The 20000-nt window shown below is 45.6% G+C and overlaps 1 protein-coding gene across 1 annotated transcript in view; it reads right to left on the bottom strand.

Moving 5' to 3' along the window:
• Positions 1–2564: 2564 nt before the first annotated feature.
• The window catches only part of LIN52 (lin-52 DREAM MuvB core complex component), a 39221-nt gene continuing 21785 nt past the window's right edge, over positions 2565–20000 (bottom strand). Inside the window, exons 5-6 of the mRNA XM_075194579.1 lie at positions 4364–4447; positions 2565–2569 (exon numbers count right to left, since the gene is read on the bottom strand). Of these exons, the coding sequence (XP_075050680.1) occupies positions 2565–2569; positions 4364–4447 (89 nt within the window). The remainder of the gene's footprint in view (positions 2570–4363; positions 4448–20000) is intronic.

Genomic DNA, 20000 nt, shown 5'->3' with positions numbered 1-20000 from the left:
ATGAATTCTTAATTTGCTTATGGAAATGTTTGTGTTAAGAAAGCTGCTGAAGATCAGGTTTTATCAAGTGGTTCAAATAAACCTCCAGATAACACCATGAAAGAGTAGGAGGCTGACTGGTGACGAATGTCTGATGGTAGCTAGAATTAGACACCATCAAACCGCGCCACATCCTTATTAGTAACATAACGACAGAGTCACACCGCACCAAATCCTTATTAGTAACATAGCGACAGAGTCACACCAAATCCTTATTAGTAACATAGCGACAGAGTCACACCGCGCCAAATCCTTATTAGTAACATAGCGACAGAGTCACACCGCGCCAAATCCTTATTAGTAACATAACGACAGAGTCACACCGCGCCACATCCTTATTAGTAACATAGCGACAGAGTCACACCGCTCCAAATCCTTATTAGTAACATAGCGACAGAGTCACACCGCTCCAAATCCTTATTAGTAACATAGCGACAGAGTCACACCGCACCAAATCCTTATTAGTAACATAGCGACAGAGTCACAAAAAATCCTTATTAGTAACATAGCGACAGAGTCACACCAAATCCTTATTAGTAACATAGCGACAGAGTCACACCGCACCAAATCCTTATTAGTAACATAGCGACAGAGTCACAAAAAATCCTTATTAGTAACATAGCGACAGAGTCACACCAAATCCTTATTAGTAACATAGCGACAGAGTCACACCAAATCCTTATTAGTAACATAGCGACAGAGTCACACCGCTCCAAATCCTTACTAGTAACATAGCGACAGAGTCACACCGCTCCAAATCCTTATTAGTAACATAACGACAGAGTCTCACCGCTCCAAATCCTTATTAGTAACATAGCGACAGAGTCACACCGCTCCAAATCCTTATTAGTAACATAGCGAGAGTCACACCGCGCCAAATCCTTATTAGTAACATAGCGACAGAGTCACACCGCTCCAAATCCTTATTAGTAACATAGCGAGAGTCACACCGCGCCAAATCCTTATTAGTAACATAGCGACAGAGTCACACCGCTCCAAATCCTTATTAGTAACATAGCGACAGAGTCACACCGCTCCAAATCCTTATTAGTAACATAGCGACAGTCACACCGCTCCAAATCCTTATTAGTAACATAGCGACAGAGTCACACCGCTCCAAATCCTTATTAGTAACATAGCGAGAGTCACACCGCGCCAAATCCTTATTAGTAACATAGCGAGAGTCACACCGCGCCAAATCCTTATTAGTAACATAGCGACAGAGTCACACCAAATCCTTATTAGTAACATAGCGACAGAGTCACACCGCGCCAAATCCTTATTAGTAACATAACGACAGAGTCACACCGCGCCAAATCCTTATTAGTAACATAGCGACAGAGTCACACCGCGCCAAATCCTTATTAGTAACATAGCGACAGAGTCACACCGCTCCAAATCCTTATTAGTAACATAGCGACAGAGTCTCACCGCGACAAACGCTTATAAACAACAGATAGGCAGCGTCACACCGCAACAATTACATTTTTAATATAAGAGCAGCTGCGTCACGCCGCAGATTAATCGTGCGAGTTATCATACACATGGGGAACACATGTAAACAGTAATGATACTACACACATCTTATCCTGTGTGATCTGTATAGGGCAGCACATACAGAACTGCATTTATTCCTTCATATAGAACACTTGTTGCTGAAAGGTCACTGGTCATTATCACCAGGCTCGTTACCCAGCTGCAGGAAGTGTGCGGCACGTGTCCGAGCCCCCACACGACATAATAACTGACACAAGCTGTCCCTGGGGACACTTGCACAATTCATTAGGTCAGTGGGAGCAGCTGAGGCAGCCACGTGCCAAAAGGCGTCTCCCCCTCCCTGCCAGGACTCTGCCCCTCATTTCCCATTCAAAGGGAAGAGTCGCCACCCCACACATGACAGCTGGACAGCCCCCTGGAGAGCGCTGTGTAATCACAACTTCCAGCAAATGATGCAGCAGGTGAGCACACGACAAGACCCCAAACATTCCCAGCAATCTCATCAGCATATAAATGGCCTCTGTCTGTCAGACGTTAGATGAGATCTGGCCGCCCCTGTACCGTGGACTCTTCCTCCAGGAATATCTAGATTATTTCAAGGTCAGGATAGAGACAGGTCCCAAAATTCTGTTCCTCTTCCAGCTTTAGATTATTATCTATTAGCTCAGGATGTTTAGTTTAGGTTACAGTTGAAGTATATTACAAATTGCACCACTCAAGCACCGTAATATAAAAGTCACTCATCTCCTCCTACTCTATGAAGGTGTATAATCAGTATATAATCATGGTGACCAAGCACTAAACAGAGGCTGGTCTGGGTATCAGTCCCCACACCGCCATTACGCGGCTTCAGCGAAAAGCACTTAACTTGCCCCCGCCACGCGCACCTTCGCCGCTTGCGTTACCCCCCTTCCCCGCCACGCATACCTGCGCAAAATTTCCAAAACTTCACAAAATCCTTTATGAGCAATGCAGAATATTTACACATTTCAGCTATCCAGACCTGGCCTGTGACTACTTGTATATAATTATACTGCAAAGAAAATAACAAAAATTGATCTCTTAACGCAACGCTGTCCCACTGCATCCACAGATAAACCTTTAAAGGGCATCAGAGTTTCTGAAAACAGTTTCTGACTTCCGCCACTGAAAGCAGGAGGATAAAGGATTTGTATACAGTGTACATGGTACGGTTCCGACTTGTGGGTTGGTAACGTGATTGTATATGGGGGAGGGGGAGGGGGGGGGGGTGAAACGGGCGCAGCAAGGCTGGTGACAGCCGCACAATTACCTGCAGACACAAAGTTTATAGACTTCATGTTTATTTCTGTTGTAAATCCAAACTCTCTCTGCAATCCCATCCAGCGCACAGAATGAAATTGCAGATAATGAAAAAGTTCAGGAAATTTACAGTGTGTCAGAACCCAGACAAAATTAAAGAACTGCTGAGGTATAAATCAGATGGGACAATTAGACGTCCCCTTCTGCTCCCATATGATGCTCAGTCCATGGATGAAAAGTGGAGGTCACCGGACTCATGAAAGGGAAATTAGCCAGATGACAGAAGTTCTGCACTACAATGCACAGAACCTGCTGGGAGCTGTAGTTCAGTGGAGTCAATGTCTGCACCAGTGTGTAACGCCAGTGTCCAGCTGCAGCTTCTAGGACAGGATTTACTTCATAGACTATTCTTCTTGCAGAATGCAGGAATAAATCTCCGGTATTCATAAAAACGTAGCCAGGATTTAGTGTGTAAAGCTATAAAACGCTGCTGGCTGCAGCTTGGAATCCACAAACAAGGGAGCTGTAAATACAAGACGATTAGTGCTGCTCTGGGTGTATATAACGGCAATGTGCGGGGAGCAACACATTCTCTACCATAGTGTGCACATAGCCATCTGTAAGTCAGTATAATGTACAGGATATAATGTACAGGATATAATGCAGGAACAGGGTGAAAGCCTCAGGTTACACTCGGTATAATGTACAGGGTATAATGCAGGAACAGGGTGAAAGCCTCAGTATAATGTACAGGGTATATTTGCCTGGATGATTCAGGATGTATACGAGAGGATGTATAACAGACTTGCCCCAAAATCAGTTAAACAAAATGTTTAAATGTATATTTCTATATATGAACGATCGAAGACAAAACACTGGCTAAGAATGATCCTGGTCATATACATCTATATGGGATTGGGGGATTGAAATACTGCATTAATTACAATCAAGAGCTATTCAACAAGAACTGCAAAACATTGTCGCCCTCATGTGGCTAACTTAGGAACTGCAGGGTACAACACTAACTTCAAGAATGGCAAAAAGGATTTGAGTTGCTGGTTAGGAAGGGTGGCACTTCCACTGCGGGATCATTATTGAGATGTAGCTCTGCACTGACACTGCCCTTCTTAAAATCTGGCAGCAGTTTTACCCACCAAGATAAAAAAAAACAAAACAAAAAAAACATACAATGAACGGGCAGCACGGTGGCTCAGTGGTTAGCACTTCTGCCTCACAGAACTGGGGTCATGAGTTTGATTCCTGACTGTGGCCTTATCTGTGTGGCATTTCAATGCCCACATTCCCTACCTGCCATCCACCCGACCCACCTGTCATATTATGCTACCCACATTCCCTATCCATCATCCTTCCTAACCACCTTCCATCCTACCCAACCCACTTGCCATCCGATGCTACCCACATTCCCTACCCAGCATCCATCCCTACTACCCAGATTCCCTATCCACCATATGCAATAACCATTCATATCATCCATTACAACTCCCCTGTTCTACTTATAAACAGTGATGATGATGATGAAACTTACATTCATCCAGTCCTAACCGATACGCCAGGTTCTGCAATCCACGCACCTTTTCCATGAGATTAGCAATGGTGAGACTGCCCAACTCTGTAGACAAAAACGAAGGTGTGTAATACGGAACAACACAATGCAATAGCCAGATTGAACAAGACCTATTGTAACATAACATGCAGTAAGCCCTAAAGATGGCTACCAATTGGCTGTTGTGACGAAACGAGTTTGATAACACTGTAACCATCCTGTTCCTTGTTTCTCACATAATGTGGATTAGTGCAAGTACTTTTTATAGCCCTTGCTTTTGTTCCCCAGCTCAACAGACTACAACTGCAGTGTCTAATTACATGTGGATAAGGGGACATTGTAGGTCATTGTAAATATGTATATTGTGTATTGTATATTGATGATGTGGCAGTGAGGTTGTTATTCATTTTCGTTAAAGTGAAACCAGGGAGGTTATGGGTAGGGATCAGGTTGCAGGATACAGGTGAGGGGTAAGGCCAATTAGTATCCATTGTTCTGAACATGACTAGTTCAAACATTTTATCTAGAGCCTAGCAGGGGACCTTCTGTGGAAGTACAGCTCATCTCCAGTCCCCCCCTCCAACCCCATGATACAGCACCCACCAATGATTAAGAAGAATAGACCAAGGGGTTTTGCCCAGGGAGGGGAAAACACTGTGGAAATTAGATCCTAAATATAAGGAGCGACTCCGGGGGGAGGGGGGGGGGATATTCATTATGGGACTGGAAGCTGCAGGGAGGTTGGTTTTTATAGTTGCTGTTCTCTACCAGTGTAATACATCAGCAGATCCACGGGTCGTCAAGTTCGGACATCCAGGCCACTAACTCCTTAAGCTAGTGGGGTAAGGGACAGATAATGTGGTAAGCCTGTCTGGCATTATTTACTGTGTGTATATAATAATCTAGTGATTGTTTTTGTTATAATAAAACAGTTGTACTTTTCTAACTACATTTGCCTGAGTGCCTAATAAGAACCTTAGAAGGTACTGGGTAGACTTCCCTGGCATAGGAAGGCACCCGTGGGTGGCCAGCCAGTGTGAAGTGGGTAGAATTGGGCCAGAAAACCCGGTATCTTCACAGCCGTCTAACCAAAATGACAAATACTAGGGACAATTTTCAATTTGGCAGCACACAGGGCCTTGGGTTGGAACAAGCGGACAGTGGTGTCAGGAAATATAGGGCAGAATATTAAATGATCAGAGATCCTTTATAAAAGGCAAATATAGAATAAATCATCATAGAAAAATGTTACATATGAACCCCATGCAGCTTAGATAGCAATTCGCAGTAGGGTTTATAAACGATTAAACATTTCTGACATACAAATATAACACACACAGAACATCAGGAATTAGTAACCACAGCAATTACAATTATAGATTTATAAATTGACTGGACATGGACCACGTCCACCACACTGCAGCCCTTCCTGTCCACACTAAGCGGCGCTCTGATGGTTCTCCATGACTCATGCCACGCCAACAAGACGGAGTAAATTGTTGCCCAATACCATCTGGGCGGTTGATAAAGCTGATCAGTCTGGTTTCTGTCCAGAGACAATGCACCAGGGATAGATAGCCGAACTGGAAGCCCACATTTTAGAAATCAAAACTAAATATAAAGATGTCTCAATAACAAAAACTACCCCAAAATGGTTTCTCTTAAAGGGCAACTAAATGTAATTCTCTCAGAGGGGGCCACTAAAATCCTAAGATGGCTACAGAAGACGTTCTATGAAGAGTCAGACCCTCTGCTCACAAATAAACTAAAATATTTGGTGTTTGACCCCAATAAAACTTAACTTGAAGTCTTTCTGTATAATATGGTGGCGCCCTAACAAGATACCCAATCTATTATTAACCCTATAATCTAACCCACTTATTTTCCATCCAAGTGGCATTTCTATATTCGAAAATCAAAGCCAAGGAGGCTTCTAAGATCATTAAAGCCTTAAAATCCTCATAGGCCCCTTGCCGGACAGATTTATAGGGCAGTATTATAGTTTAGTGACTTACTTAAGCAACATGTTTAATTCTCTTCTATTATATAATAACCTATTATAATCTAACCTTCACACATGGCATGATCCTGGTTATACCTAAAACCAAATATAGATCCAAACCATTGTACAAGGTATTGCCTGATTTCTTTACTTTTTTTGTGTAAACTGTTTTTTTAAGGAAGACACAAATTCCAGACAAAAAGCAGCATAAAAGACATCATATTCACCGTTAAAATTGTCAGAATGAACATAAGATCTCCGAACCATGCAGTCTTCAAAAAGAATCTACAAACTGCAAGGACAGGTGGGGACAGATTTCTTTACGCAATGTTGATTTGAAAGTTTTGCTAAGGTTTTGGTGACCTAATCTTACTAGTCAGGCCTTGTGTAATAAATCAATTTATTGCATATTAGAAAACAAAAAACACCCCATCTGATTACAGGGCTAGATGTCAAGAAGGCCTTTAGCAGAGTGGCTGGATTATAGGCAGCTCACACCGGTCTGCCTGAGCTTTGAGGGTAGATTTTTAAAACACGTTCTAGCACTTTATCCTATTTCGTCCACCTGTGCCAATGACTTATTGCCTTCTCCGTTTCAAACTATACGGACACACACCGGGGCAGCGCCCTCTCTCCTCATTTCCGCCCTTGGCATAGAGCCACGCACACAAATTGGGGCTTGAGTTGGGCTCCCATGAATATAAAGTTGTGTTATATGGTGGTTATGTCCTGCTTACTCAATCCATGACCTCCCTTTCTAATCTCCTCCCCGATATTCATACCTACGGCTCTTTCAGGTTACAAAATTAGTTGGGATAATTCACGGTGTTAGACCTGAATATTTCGAATCCTAGTAAAAATGACTCAATTCATTTTTATTTCCCAAAGCAACTCACCAAACTCAAATACCTAAAGGTACATACAGCTAACCCCCTACATCTGAAGCTTTCCATTTCATGGATAGGGCACATCACTGGGGTTCGGGATAGATATCTTCGCCAGTCAAGATACCAGTTAAATTGCACTATTCAGTAAAGCAACGTGTCCATGTCCATAGAATCATCGCCCAATTTTCTTATTTTGGTTGAATTGTTCATTCTCCACCATGGAAATTCTCCATTTTTGTTTTATTGCAAATTGTTTAAATAATTTCAAAAGGAATTGACAATTTTATTTGGGTTGCTAGAAAATCCTGGATTAGGGTTTGTAGTCTGTAAAAATAGGACTCCAAATTTGGACTTGGCATCTGTACACACAGTGAGACAAACAATTTTGGAGGATTTCCTGGTGTCAAGAAGGCCGCAAAGAAGCTACTTCCCTCCAGGAAAAACATCAGGGACAGACATATTCTGAAAAAGGTACAGAGATTGTACTGCTGAGGACTGGGGTAAAGTCAGTTTCTCTGATGAATCCCCTTTCAGATTGTTTGGGGCATCTATAAAAACGCTTGTCCGGAGAAGGAAAGGTGAGCGCTACCATCAGTCCTGTGTCATGCCAACAGTAAAGCATCCTGAGACCATTCATGTGTGGGGCTTCTCAGCCAAGGGAGTGAGCTCACTCACAGTTTTGTCTGAGAACGCAGCCATGAATAAAGAATGGTACCAAAACATCCTCCAAGAGCAACTTCTCCCGACCATCCAAGAACAGTTTGGTGATGAACAATGCCTACTCCAGCATGATGGAGCACCTTGCCATAAGGCAAAAGTGATAAGTGGCTCAGGTATCAAAACATCAAAATTTTGGGTCCATGGCCAGGAAACTCCCCAGACCTTAATCCCATTGAGAATTTGTGGTCAATCCTCTAGAGGCGGATGGACAAACAAAAACCCACAAATTCTGACAAACTCCAAGCATTGATTAGACAAGAATGGGCGGCCATCAGTCAGTATGTAGCCCAGAAGTTGATTGACAGCTGCCAGGGCGAATTGCTGAGGTCTTCAAAAGAAGGGTCAACACTACAAATATTGACTCTATGCATAAACTTAATGTAATTGTCAATAAAGGCCATTGACACTTATGAAATGCTTGTAATATTACTTCAGTATACCATAGCAACATCTGACAAAAAGGTCTAAAAACACTGAAGTAGCAAACTGTGTGAAAACCAATACCAATACTCAGTCTCAAAACTTTTGGACATGACTGTATAGTTTAATGCCAAAAAATGTAAAATTATGCACTTGGGTCTCAAAAACCCGAAGGGCTATATATATATAGGATTAATGGCACTACAATGGAAACTATAGGAGGAAAGGGATCTAGGAGTCACTATTTCAGGTGACTTACAGGCAGGTAAGTAATGTAACAAAGCAATGAGGAAGGTAAGTCAGATGCTTGGTTGCATAGGGAGAGGAATCAGTAGCAGAAAGAAGTAATAATACCACTGTATAGGTCATTGGTACGGCCTCATATAGAATAATGTGTTCAGTTCTGGAGGCCATATCTCCAGAAGGCTATAAATACATTAGAGACTGTACAAAGAAAGGCAACTAAAAATGCTGCATGGCCTACAGCACACAACTTACCTGGAAAGACTAAAACATCTTAATACGTATAGTTTGGAGCAGAAAATGGAAAGGGGGGATGTGACTGGATCACTTACAAATAATTTATGGTATAAAATTTATTTAAAGGAAATAGAGCAGCACGCTTATTTATATAATTGCCCATGCACTTATTTTTGATATTGTGTATATTTTGATATAGGATATCTGACACCAGGGAAGAAACTCGTTTGTTTTAACCTTGCTAGAGGGAATGCCTTTGTTTAGAAAGTATTTTGGGCATCGTGATGTGGGGAAATTACTTGTTTGGGGTTTGTACCTTTCTTTGGGAATGTGTATTCTGCGACTGTCTGAAGAAAGGGTTCATGTCAATTAGACCTTTTGACTTGCTAGTCGATCTCCTGCCTCTGAAATAAGATGCAGGAAATCACAGGAAGGTTTTTAAGATATCACAGTTAAATGTAAATATTGTTAGCTTTGTAATGCATGTAAATCTATGTGTTGGTAAACAGGTTACATCCTGATTCTAAAAATAGCCTGTGTCCAAATCTGTATAAAAAGCACTGTCCTGTACACTGAAATGTATCATTCTGATGTTCCATCTGACCTGACCACTGATATCTTTAATCAGCGGAACTGTCCTTGTCAGGGCACCTGAGCGAAATAAAACATGACTCTTTGCTTCAAGACCCTGCTTGACAACTTCTTCAATATTGCTGTAATACTGTGACCTGCAGATTAGACCCTAAATCTAATCCGTTCCTCCGGCTGTTTCCGAGGTTGGTACCACCGCTCTGCCGCTACCCAGCAGCTATGGCAAGTGTGATAGGCCAGGGGGGATCCATCCACAGCACCCTGATTCATAGTAAGCGATCCGGGGTACACTTGGGTACCAGCCCAAGGAGTGGGGTGATCCTATATCCTTCTACACACTGTAATTAGAAGCACGCAAACCTTTTTTTTTTTTACTTTTTATTTAGATAAGGGAACATATGAAGTCAAAAACAATGAGCATTGGCATACAAGCAATCAGGTTGTTTCCTTTCAAGTTGTATATAAAGTGGGGGTTGGATAGGTACAGAGTGAGACAGAGAAGTAAAATAAATAAAAATAAATTCCAAATGATGAAGGGCAGATGTACAATAACACACACACACCGTCACATTCCTGCACCGTACATATTATAGGAGACACACACACCGTCACATTCCTGCACCGTACATATTATAGGGGACACACACACACCGTCACATTCCTGCACCGTACATATTATAGGGGACACGCACACACCGTCACATTCCTGCACCGTACATATTATAGGGGACACGCACACACCGTCACATTCCTGCACCGTACATATTATAGGGGACACACACACACCGTCACATTCCTGCACCGTACATATTATAGGGGACACACACACCGTCACATTCCTGCACCGTACATATTATAGGGGACACGCACACCGTCACATTCCTGCACCGTACATATTATAGGGGACACGCACACCGTCACATTCCTGCACCGTACATATTATAGGGGACACACACACAGCGTCACATTCCTGCACCGTACATATTATAGGGGACACACACACCGTCACATTCCTGCACCGTACATATTATAGGTGACACACACACCGTCACATTCCTGCACCGTACATATTATAGGTGACACACACACCGTCACATTCCTGCACCGTACATATTATAGGTGACACACACACCGTCACATTCCTGCACCGTACATATTATAGGTGACACACACACCGTCACATTCCTGCACCGTACATATTATAGGAGACACACACACCGTCACATTCCTGCACCGTACATATTATAGGGGACACACACACCGTCACATTCCTGCACCGTACATATTATAGGTGACACACACACCGTCACATTCCTGCACCGTACATATTATAGGGGACACACACACCGTCACATTCCTGCACCGTACATATTATAGGGGACACGCACACCGTCACATTCCTGCACCGTACATATTATAGGGGACACGCACACCGTCACATTCCTGCACCGTACATATTATAGGAGACACGCACACCGTCACATTCCTGCACCGTACATATTATAGGGGGACACACACACCGTCACATTCCTGCACCGTACATATTATAGGGGACACACACACAGCGTCACATTCCTGCACCGTACATATTATAGGGGACACACACACAGCGTCACATTCCTGCACCGTACATATTATAGGGGACACACACACCGTCACATTCCTGCACCGTACATATTATAGGGGACACACACACACCGTCACATTCCTGCACCGTACATATTATAGGGGACACACACACACCGTCACATTCCTGCACCGTACATATTATAGGGGACACACACACAGCATCACATTCCTGCACCGTACATATTATAGGAGACACACACACACCGTCACATTCCTGCACCGTACATATTATAGGGGACACACACACACCGTCACATTCCTGCACCGTACATATTATAGGGGACACGCATACACCGTCACATTCCTGCACCGTACATATTATAGGGGACACACACACCGTCACATTCCTGCACCGTACATATTATAGGAGACACGCACACCGTCACATTCCTGCACCGTACATATTATAGGGGACACACACACCGTCACATTCCTGCACCGTACATATTATAGGGGACACACACACCGTCACATTCCTGCACCGTACATATTATAGGAGACACACACACCGTCACATTCCTGCACCGTACATATTATAGGGGACACACACACAGCGTCACATTCCTGCACCGTACATATTATAGGGGACACACGCACACCGTCACATTCCTGCACCGTACATATTATAGGGGACACACACACCGTCACATTCCTGCACCGTACATATTATAGGGGACACACACACAGCGTCACATTCCTGCACCGTACATATTATAGGGGACACACACACCGTCACATTCCTGCACCGTACATATTATAGGGGACACACACACCGTCACATTCCTGCACCGTACATATTATAGGGGACACGCACACAGCGTCACATTCCTGCACCGTACATATTATAGGGGACACACACACAGCGTCACATATCCTGCACCGTATATTATAGGGGACACACACACCGTCACATTCCTGCACCGTACATATTATAGGGGACACGCACACACCGTCACATTCCTGCACCGTACATATTATAGGGGACACGCACACCGTCACATTCCTGCACCGTACATATTATAGGGGACACGCACACCGTCACATTCCTGCACCGTACATATTATAGGGGACACACACACACCGTCACATTCCTGCACCGTACATATTATAGGGGACACACACACCGTCACATTCCTGCACCGTACATATTATAGGGGACACACACACCGTCACATTCCTGCACCCGTACATATTATAGGGGACACACACACACCGTCACATTCCTGCACCGTACATATTATAGGAGACACGCACACCGTCACATTCCTGCACCGTACATATTATAGGGGACACACACACACCGTCACATTCCTGCACCGTACATATTATAGGGGACACACACACACCGTCACATTCCTGCACCGTACATATTATAGGGGACACACACACACCGTCACATTCCTGCACCGTACATATTATAGGGGACACACACACACCGTCACATTCCTGCACCGTACATATTATAGGGGACACACACACAGCATCACATTCCTGCACCGTACATATTATAGGAGACACACACACACCGTCACATTCCTGCACCGTACATATTATAGGGGACACACACACACCCGTCACATTCCTGCACCGTACATATTATAGGAGACACACACACAGCGTCACATTCCTGCACCGTACATATTATAGGGGACACACACACCGTCACATTCCTGCACCGTACATATTATAGGGGACACACACACCGTCACATTCCTGCACCGTACATATTATAGGGGACACACACACACCGTCACATTCCTGCACCGTACATATTATAGGAGACACACACACCGTCACATTCCTGCACCGTACATATTATAGGGGACACGCACACCGTCACATTCCTGCACCGTACATATTATAGGGGACACACACACACCGTCACATTCCTGCACCGTACATATTATAGGGGACACACACACACCGTCACATTCCTGCACCGTACATATTATAGGGGACACACACACCGTCACATTCCTGCACCGTACATATTATAGGGGACACACACACCGTCACATTCCTGCACCGTACATATTATAGGAGACACACACACACCGTCACATTCCTGCACCGTACATATTATAGGGGACACGCACACCGTCACATTCCTGCACCGTACATATTATAGGGGACACACACACCGTCACATTCCTGCACCGTACATATTATAGGGGACACCACACACCGTCACATTCCTGCACCGTACATATTATAGGGGACACGCACACACCGTCACATTCCTGCACCGTACATATTATAGGGGACACGCACACACCGTCACATTCCTGCACCGTACATATTATAGGGGACACGCACACACACCGTCACATTCCTGCACCGTACATATTATAGGGGACACGCACACACCGTCACATTCCTGCACCGTACATATTATAGGGGACACACACACCGTCACATTCCTGCACCGTACATATTATAGGGGACACACACACCGTCACATTCCTGCACCGTACATATTATAGGGGACACACACACCGTCACATTCCTGCACCCGTACATATTATAGGGGACACACACACCGTCACATTCCTGCACCGTACATATTATAGGGGACACACACACCGTCACATTCCTGCACCGTACATATTATAGGGGACACACACACACCGTCACATTCCTGCACCGTACATATTATTGGGGACACACACACACCGTCACATTCCTGCACCGTACATATTATAGGGGACACGCACACCGTCACATTCCTGCACCGTACATATTATAGGAGACACACAGACACCGTCACATTCCTGCACCGTACATATTATAGGGGACACGCACACACCGTCACATTCCTGCACCGTACATATTATAGGGGACACACACACCGTCACATTCCTGCACCGTACATATTATAGGGGACACACACACAGAGTCACATTCCTGCACCGTACATATTATAGGGGACACACACACACACCGTCACATTCCTGCACCGTACATATTATAGGGGACACACACACACCGTCACATTCCTGCACCGTACATATTATAGGGGACACCACACACCGTCACATTCCTGCACCGTACATATTATAGGGGACACACACACCGTCACATTCCTGCACCGTACATATTATAGGGGACACACACACCGTCACATTCCTGCACCGTACATATTATAGGGGACACACGCACACCGTCACATTCCTGCACCGTACATATTATAGGGGACACACACACAGAGTCACATTCCTGCACCGTACATATTATAGGGGACACACACACACACCGTCACATTCCTGCACCGTACATATTATAGGGGACACACACACAGCGTCACATTCCTGCACCGTACATATTATAGGGGACACACACACACCGTCACATTCCTGCACCGTACATATTATAGGGGACACGCACACACCGTCACATTCCTGCACCGTACATATTATAGGGGACACACACACAGCGTCACATTCCTGCACCGTACATATTATAGGGGGACACACACACCGTCACATTCCTGCACCGTACATATTATAGGGAGACACACACACCGTCACATTCCTGCACCGTACATATTATAGGGGACACGCACACCGTCACATTCCTGCACCGTACATATTATAGGGGACACGCACACCGTCACATTCCTGCACCGTACATATTATAGGGGACACACACACGACCGTCACATTCCTGCACCGTACATATTATAGGGGACACGCACACCGTCACATTCCTGCACCGTACATATTATAGGGGACACACACACCGTCACATTCCTGCACCGTACATATTATAGGGGACACACACACACCGTCACATTCCTGCACCGTACATATTATAGGGGACACACACACACCGTCACATTCCTGCACCGTACATATTATAGGGGACACACACACCGTCACATTCCTGCACCGTACATATTATAGGGGACACACACACCGTCACATTCCTGCACCGTACATATTATAGGAGACACACACACACCGTCACATTCCTGCACCGTACATATTATAGGGGACACACACACCGTCACATTCCTGCACCGTACATATTATAGGGGACACGCACACACCGTCACATTCCTGCACCGTACATATTATAGGGGACACACACACCGTCACATTCCTGCACCGTACATATTATAGGAGACACAGCACACACCGTCACATTCCTGCACCGTACATATTATAGGGGACACGCACACCGTCACATTCCTGCACCGTACATATTATAGGGGACACACACACCGTCACATTCCTGCACCGTACATATTATAGGGGACACGCACACACCGTCACATTCCTGCACCGTACATATTATAGGGGACACACACACCGTCACATTCCTGCACCGTACATATTATAGGGGACACACACACCGTCACATTCCTGCACCGTACATATTATAGGGGACACACACACCGTCACATTCCTGCACCGTACATATTATAGGGGACACACACACCGTCACATTCCTGCACCGTACATATTATAGGGGACACACACACACCGTCACATTCCTGCACCGTACATATTATAGGGGACACACACACCGTCACATTCCTGCACCGTACATATTATAGGGGACACACGCACACCGTCACATTCCTGCACCGTACATATTATAGGGGACACACACACACCCGTCACATTCCTGCACCGTACATATTATAGGGGACACACACACACCGTCACATTCCTGCACCGTACATATTATAGGGGACACGCACACACCGTCACATTCCTGCACCGTACATATTATAGGGGACACACACAACCGTCACATTCCTGCACCGTACATATTATAGGGGACACACACACACACCGTCACATTCCTGCACCGTACATATTATAGGGGACACACACACACGTCACATTCCTGCACCGTACATATTATAGGGGACACAGCACACCCGTCACATTCCTGCACCGTACATATTATAGGGAGACACACACACCGTCACATTCCTGCACCGTACATATTATAGGGGACACGCACACCGTCACATTCCTGCACCGTACATATTATAGGGGACACACACACCGTCACATTCCTGCACCGTACATATTATAGGGGACACACGCACACCGTCACATTCCTGCACCGTACATATTATAGGGGACACACACACACCGTCACATTCCTGCACCGTACATATTATAGGGGACACGCACACCGTCACATTCCTGCACCGTACATATTATAGGGACACACACACCGTCACATTCCTGCACCGTACATATTATAGGGGACACACACACACCGTCACATTCCTGCACCGTACATATTATAGGGGACACACACACACCGTCACATTCCTGCACCGTACATATTATAGGGGACACACACACCGTCACATTCCTGCACCGTACATATTATAGGGGACACACACACCGTCACATTCCTGCACCGTACATATTATAGGGGACACACACACACCGTCACATTCCTGCACCGTACATATTATAGGGGACACACACACCGTCACATTCCTGCACCGTACATATTATAGGGGACACGCACACACCGTCACATTCCTGCACCGTACATATTATAGGGGACACAGCACACCGTCACATTCCTGCACCGTACATATTATAGGGGACACACACACACCGTCACATTCCTGCACCGTACATATTATAGGGGACACACACACCGTCACATTCCTGCACCGTACATATTATAGGGGACACGCACACACCGTCACATTCCTGCACCGTACATATTATAGGGGACACACACACCGTCACATTCCTGCACCGTACATATTATAGGGGACACACACACACCGTCACATTCCTGCACCGTACATATTATAGGAGACACACACACCGTCACATTCCTGCACCGTACATATTATAGGAGGACACACACACCGTCACATTCCTGCACCGTACATATTATAGGGGACACACACACCGTCACATTCCTGCACCGTACATATTATAGGGGACACACACACACCGTCACATTCCTGCACCGTACATATTATAGGGGACACACACACCGTCACATTCCTGCACCGTACATATTATAGGGACACCACACAGCGTCACATTCCTGCACCGTACATATTATAGGGGACACGCACACCGTCACATTCCTGCACCGTACATATTATAGGGGACACACACACCGTCACATTCCTGCACCGTACATATTATAGGGGACACACACACACCGTCACATTCCTGCACCGTACATATTATAGGGGACACGCACACCGTCACATTCCTGCACCGTACATATTATAGGGGACACACACACCGTCACATTCCTGCACCGTACATATTATAGGGGACAACACACACACCGTCACATTCCTGCACCGTACATATTATAGGGGACACACACACACCGTCACATTCCTGCACCGTACATATTATAGGAGACACACACACACCGTCACATTCCTGCACCGTACATATTATAGGGGACACACACACCGTCACATTCCTGCACCGTACATATTATAGGGGACACGCACACACCGTCACATTCCTGCACCGTACATATTATAGGGGACACGCACACCGTCACATTCCTGCACCGTACATATTATAGGGGACACACACACACCGTCACATTCCTGCACCGTACATATTATAGGGGACACACACACCGTCACATTCCTGCACCGTACATATTATAGGAGACACACACACCGTCACATTCCTGCACCGTACATATTATAGGGGACACACACACCGTCACATTCCTGCACCGTACATATTATAGGAGGACACACACACCGTCACATTCCTGCACCGTACATATTATAGGAGACACACACACCGTCACATTCCTGCACCGTACATATTATAGGGGACACACACACCGTCACATTCCTGCACCGTACATATTATAGGGGACACACACACCGTCACATTCCTGCACCGTACATATTATAGGGGACACGCACACACCGTCACATTCCTGCACCGTACATATTATAGGGGACACACACACACCGTCACATTCCTGCACCGTACATATTATAGGGGACACACACACCGTCACATTCCTGCACCGTACATATTATAGGGGACACACACACCGTCACATTCCTGCACCGTACATATTATAGGGAGACACACACACCGTCACATTCCTGCACCGTACATATTATAGGGGACACACACACCGTCACATTCCTGCACCGTACATATTATAGGAGACACACACACCGTCACATTCCTGCACCGTACATATTATAGGGGACACACACACCGTCACATTCCTGCACCGTACATATTATAGGGGACACACACACACCGTCACATTCCTGCACCGTACATATTATAGGGGACACGCACACCGTCACATTCCTGCACCGTACATATTATAGGGGACACACACACCGTCACATTCCTGCACCGTACATATTATAGGGGACACACACACCGTCACATTCCTGCACCGTACATATTATAGGGGACACACACACCGTCACATTCCTGCACCGTACATATTATAGGGGACACACACACCGTCACATTCCTGCACCGTACATATTATAGGGGACACGACACACCGTCACATTCCTGCACCGTACATATTATAGGGGACACACACACCGTCACATTCCTGCACCGTACATATTATAGGGGACACACACACCGTCACATTCCTGCACCGTACATATTATAGGGGACACACACACAGCGTCACATTCCTGCACCGTACATATTATAGGGGACACACACACCGTCACATTCCTGCACCGTACATATTATAGGGGACACACACACACCGTCACATTCCTGCACCGTACATATTATAGGGGACACACACACACCGTCACATTCCTGCACCGTACATATTATAGGGGACACGCACACACCGTCACATTCCTGCACCGTACATATTATAGGGGACACGCACACCGTCACATTCCTGCACCGTACATATTATAGGGGACACACACACACCGTCACATTCCTGCACCGTACATATTATAGGGGACACACACACACCGTCACATTCCTGCACCGTACATATTATAGGGGACACGACACACCGTCACATTCCTGCACCGTACATATTATAGGGGACACACACACACCGTCACATTCCTGCACCGTACATATTATAGGGGACACACACACCGTCACATTCCTGCACCGTACATATTATAGGGGACACACACACACCGTCACATTCCTGCACCGTACATATTATAGGGGACACACACACCGTCACATTCCTGCACCGTACATATTATAGGGGACACGCACACACCGTCACATTCCTGCACCGTACATATTATAGGGGACACGCACACCGTCACATTCCTGCACCGTACATATTATAGGGGACACACACACCGTCACATTCCTGCACCGTACATATTATAGGGGACACACACACACCGTCACATTCCTGCACCGTACATATTATAGGGGACACACCACACACCGTCACATTCCTGCACCGTACATATTATAGGGGACACACACACCGTCACATTCCTGCACCGTACATATTATAGGGGACACACACACACCGTCACATTCCTGCACCGTACATATTATAGGGGACACACACACCGTCACATTCCTGCACCGTACATATTATAGGGGACACGACACACCGTCACATTCCTGCACCGTACATATTATAGGGGACACACACACCGTCACATTCCTGCACCGTACATATTATAGGGGACACACACACACCGTCACATTCCTGCACCGTACATATTATAGGGGACACACACACAGCGTCCACATTCCTGCACCGTACATATTATAGGGGACACAGCACACCGTTCACATTCTGCACAGTACATATTATAGGGGACACACACCACCGTCACATTCCTGCACCGTACATATTATAGGGGACACACACACCGTCACATTCCTGCACCGTAGACATCATTATAGGGGGACACACACACAGCGTA

This window comes from Mixophyes fleayi, unplaced genomic scaffold (genome assembly GCF_038048845.1).
Source record: "Mixophyes fleayi isolate aMixFle1 unplaced genomic scaffold, aMixFle1.hap1 Scaffold_65, whole genome shotgun sequence".
Taxonomy (NCBI): domain Eukaryota; kingdom Metazoa; phylum Chordata; class Amphibia; order Anura; family Limnodynastidae; genus Mixophyes; species Mixophyes fleayi.
Note: the sequence above shows the minus strand (reverse complement) of the source record. Positions and strands in the feature narration are given on the sequence as shown.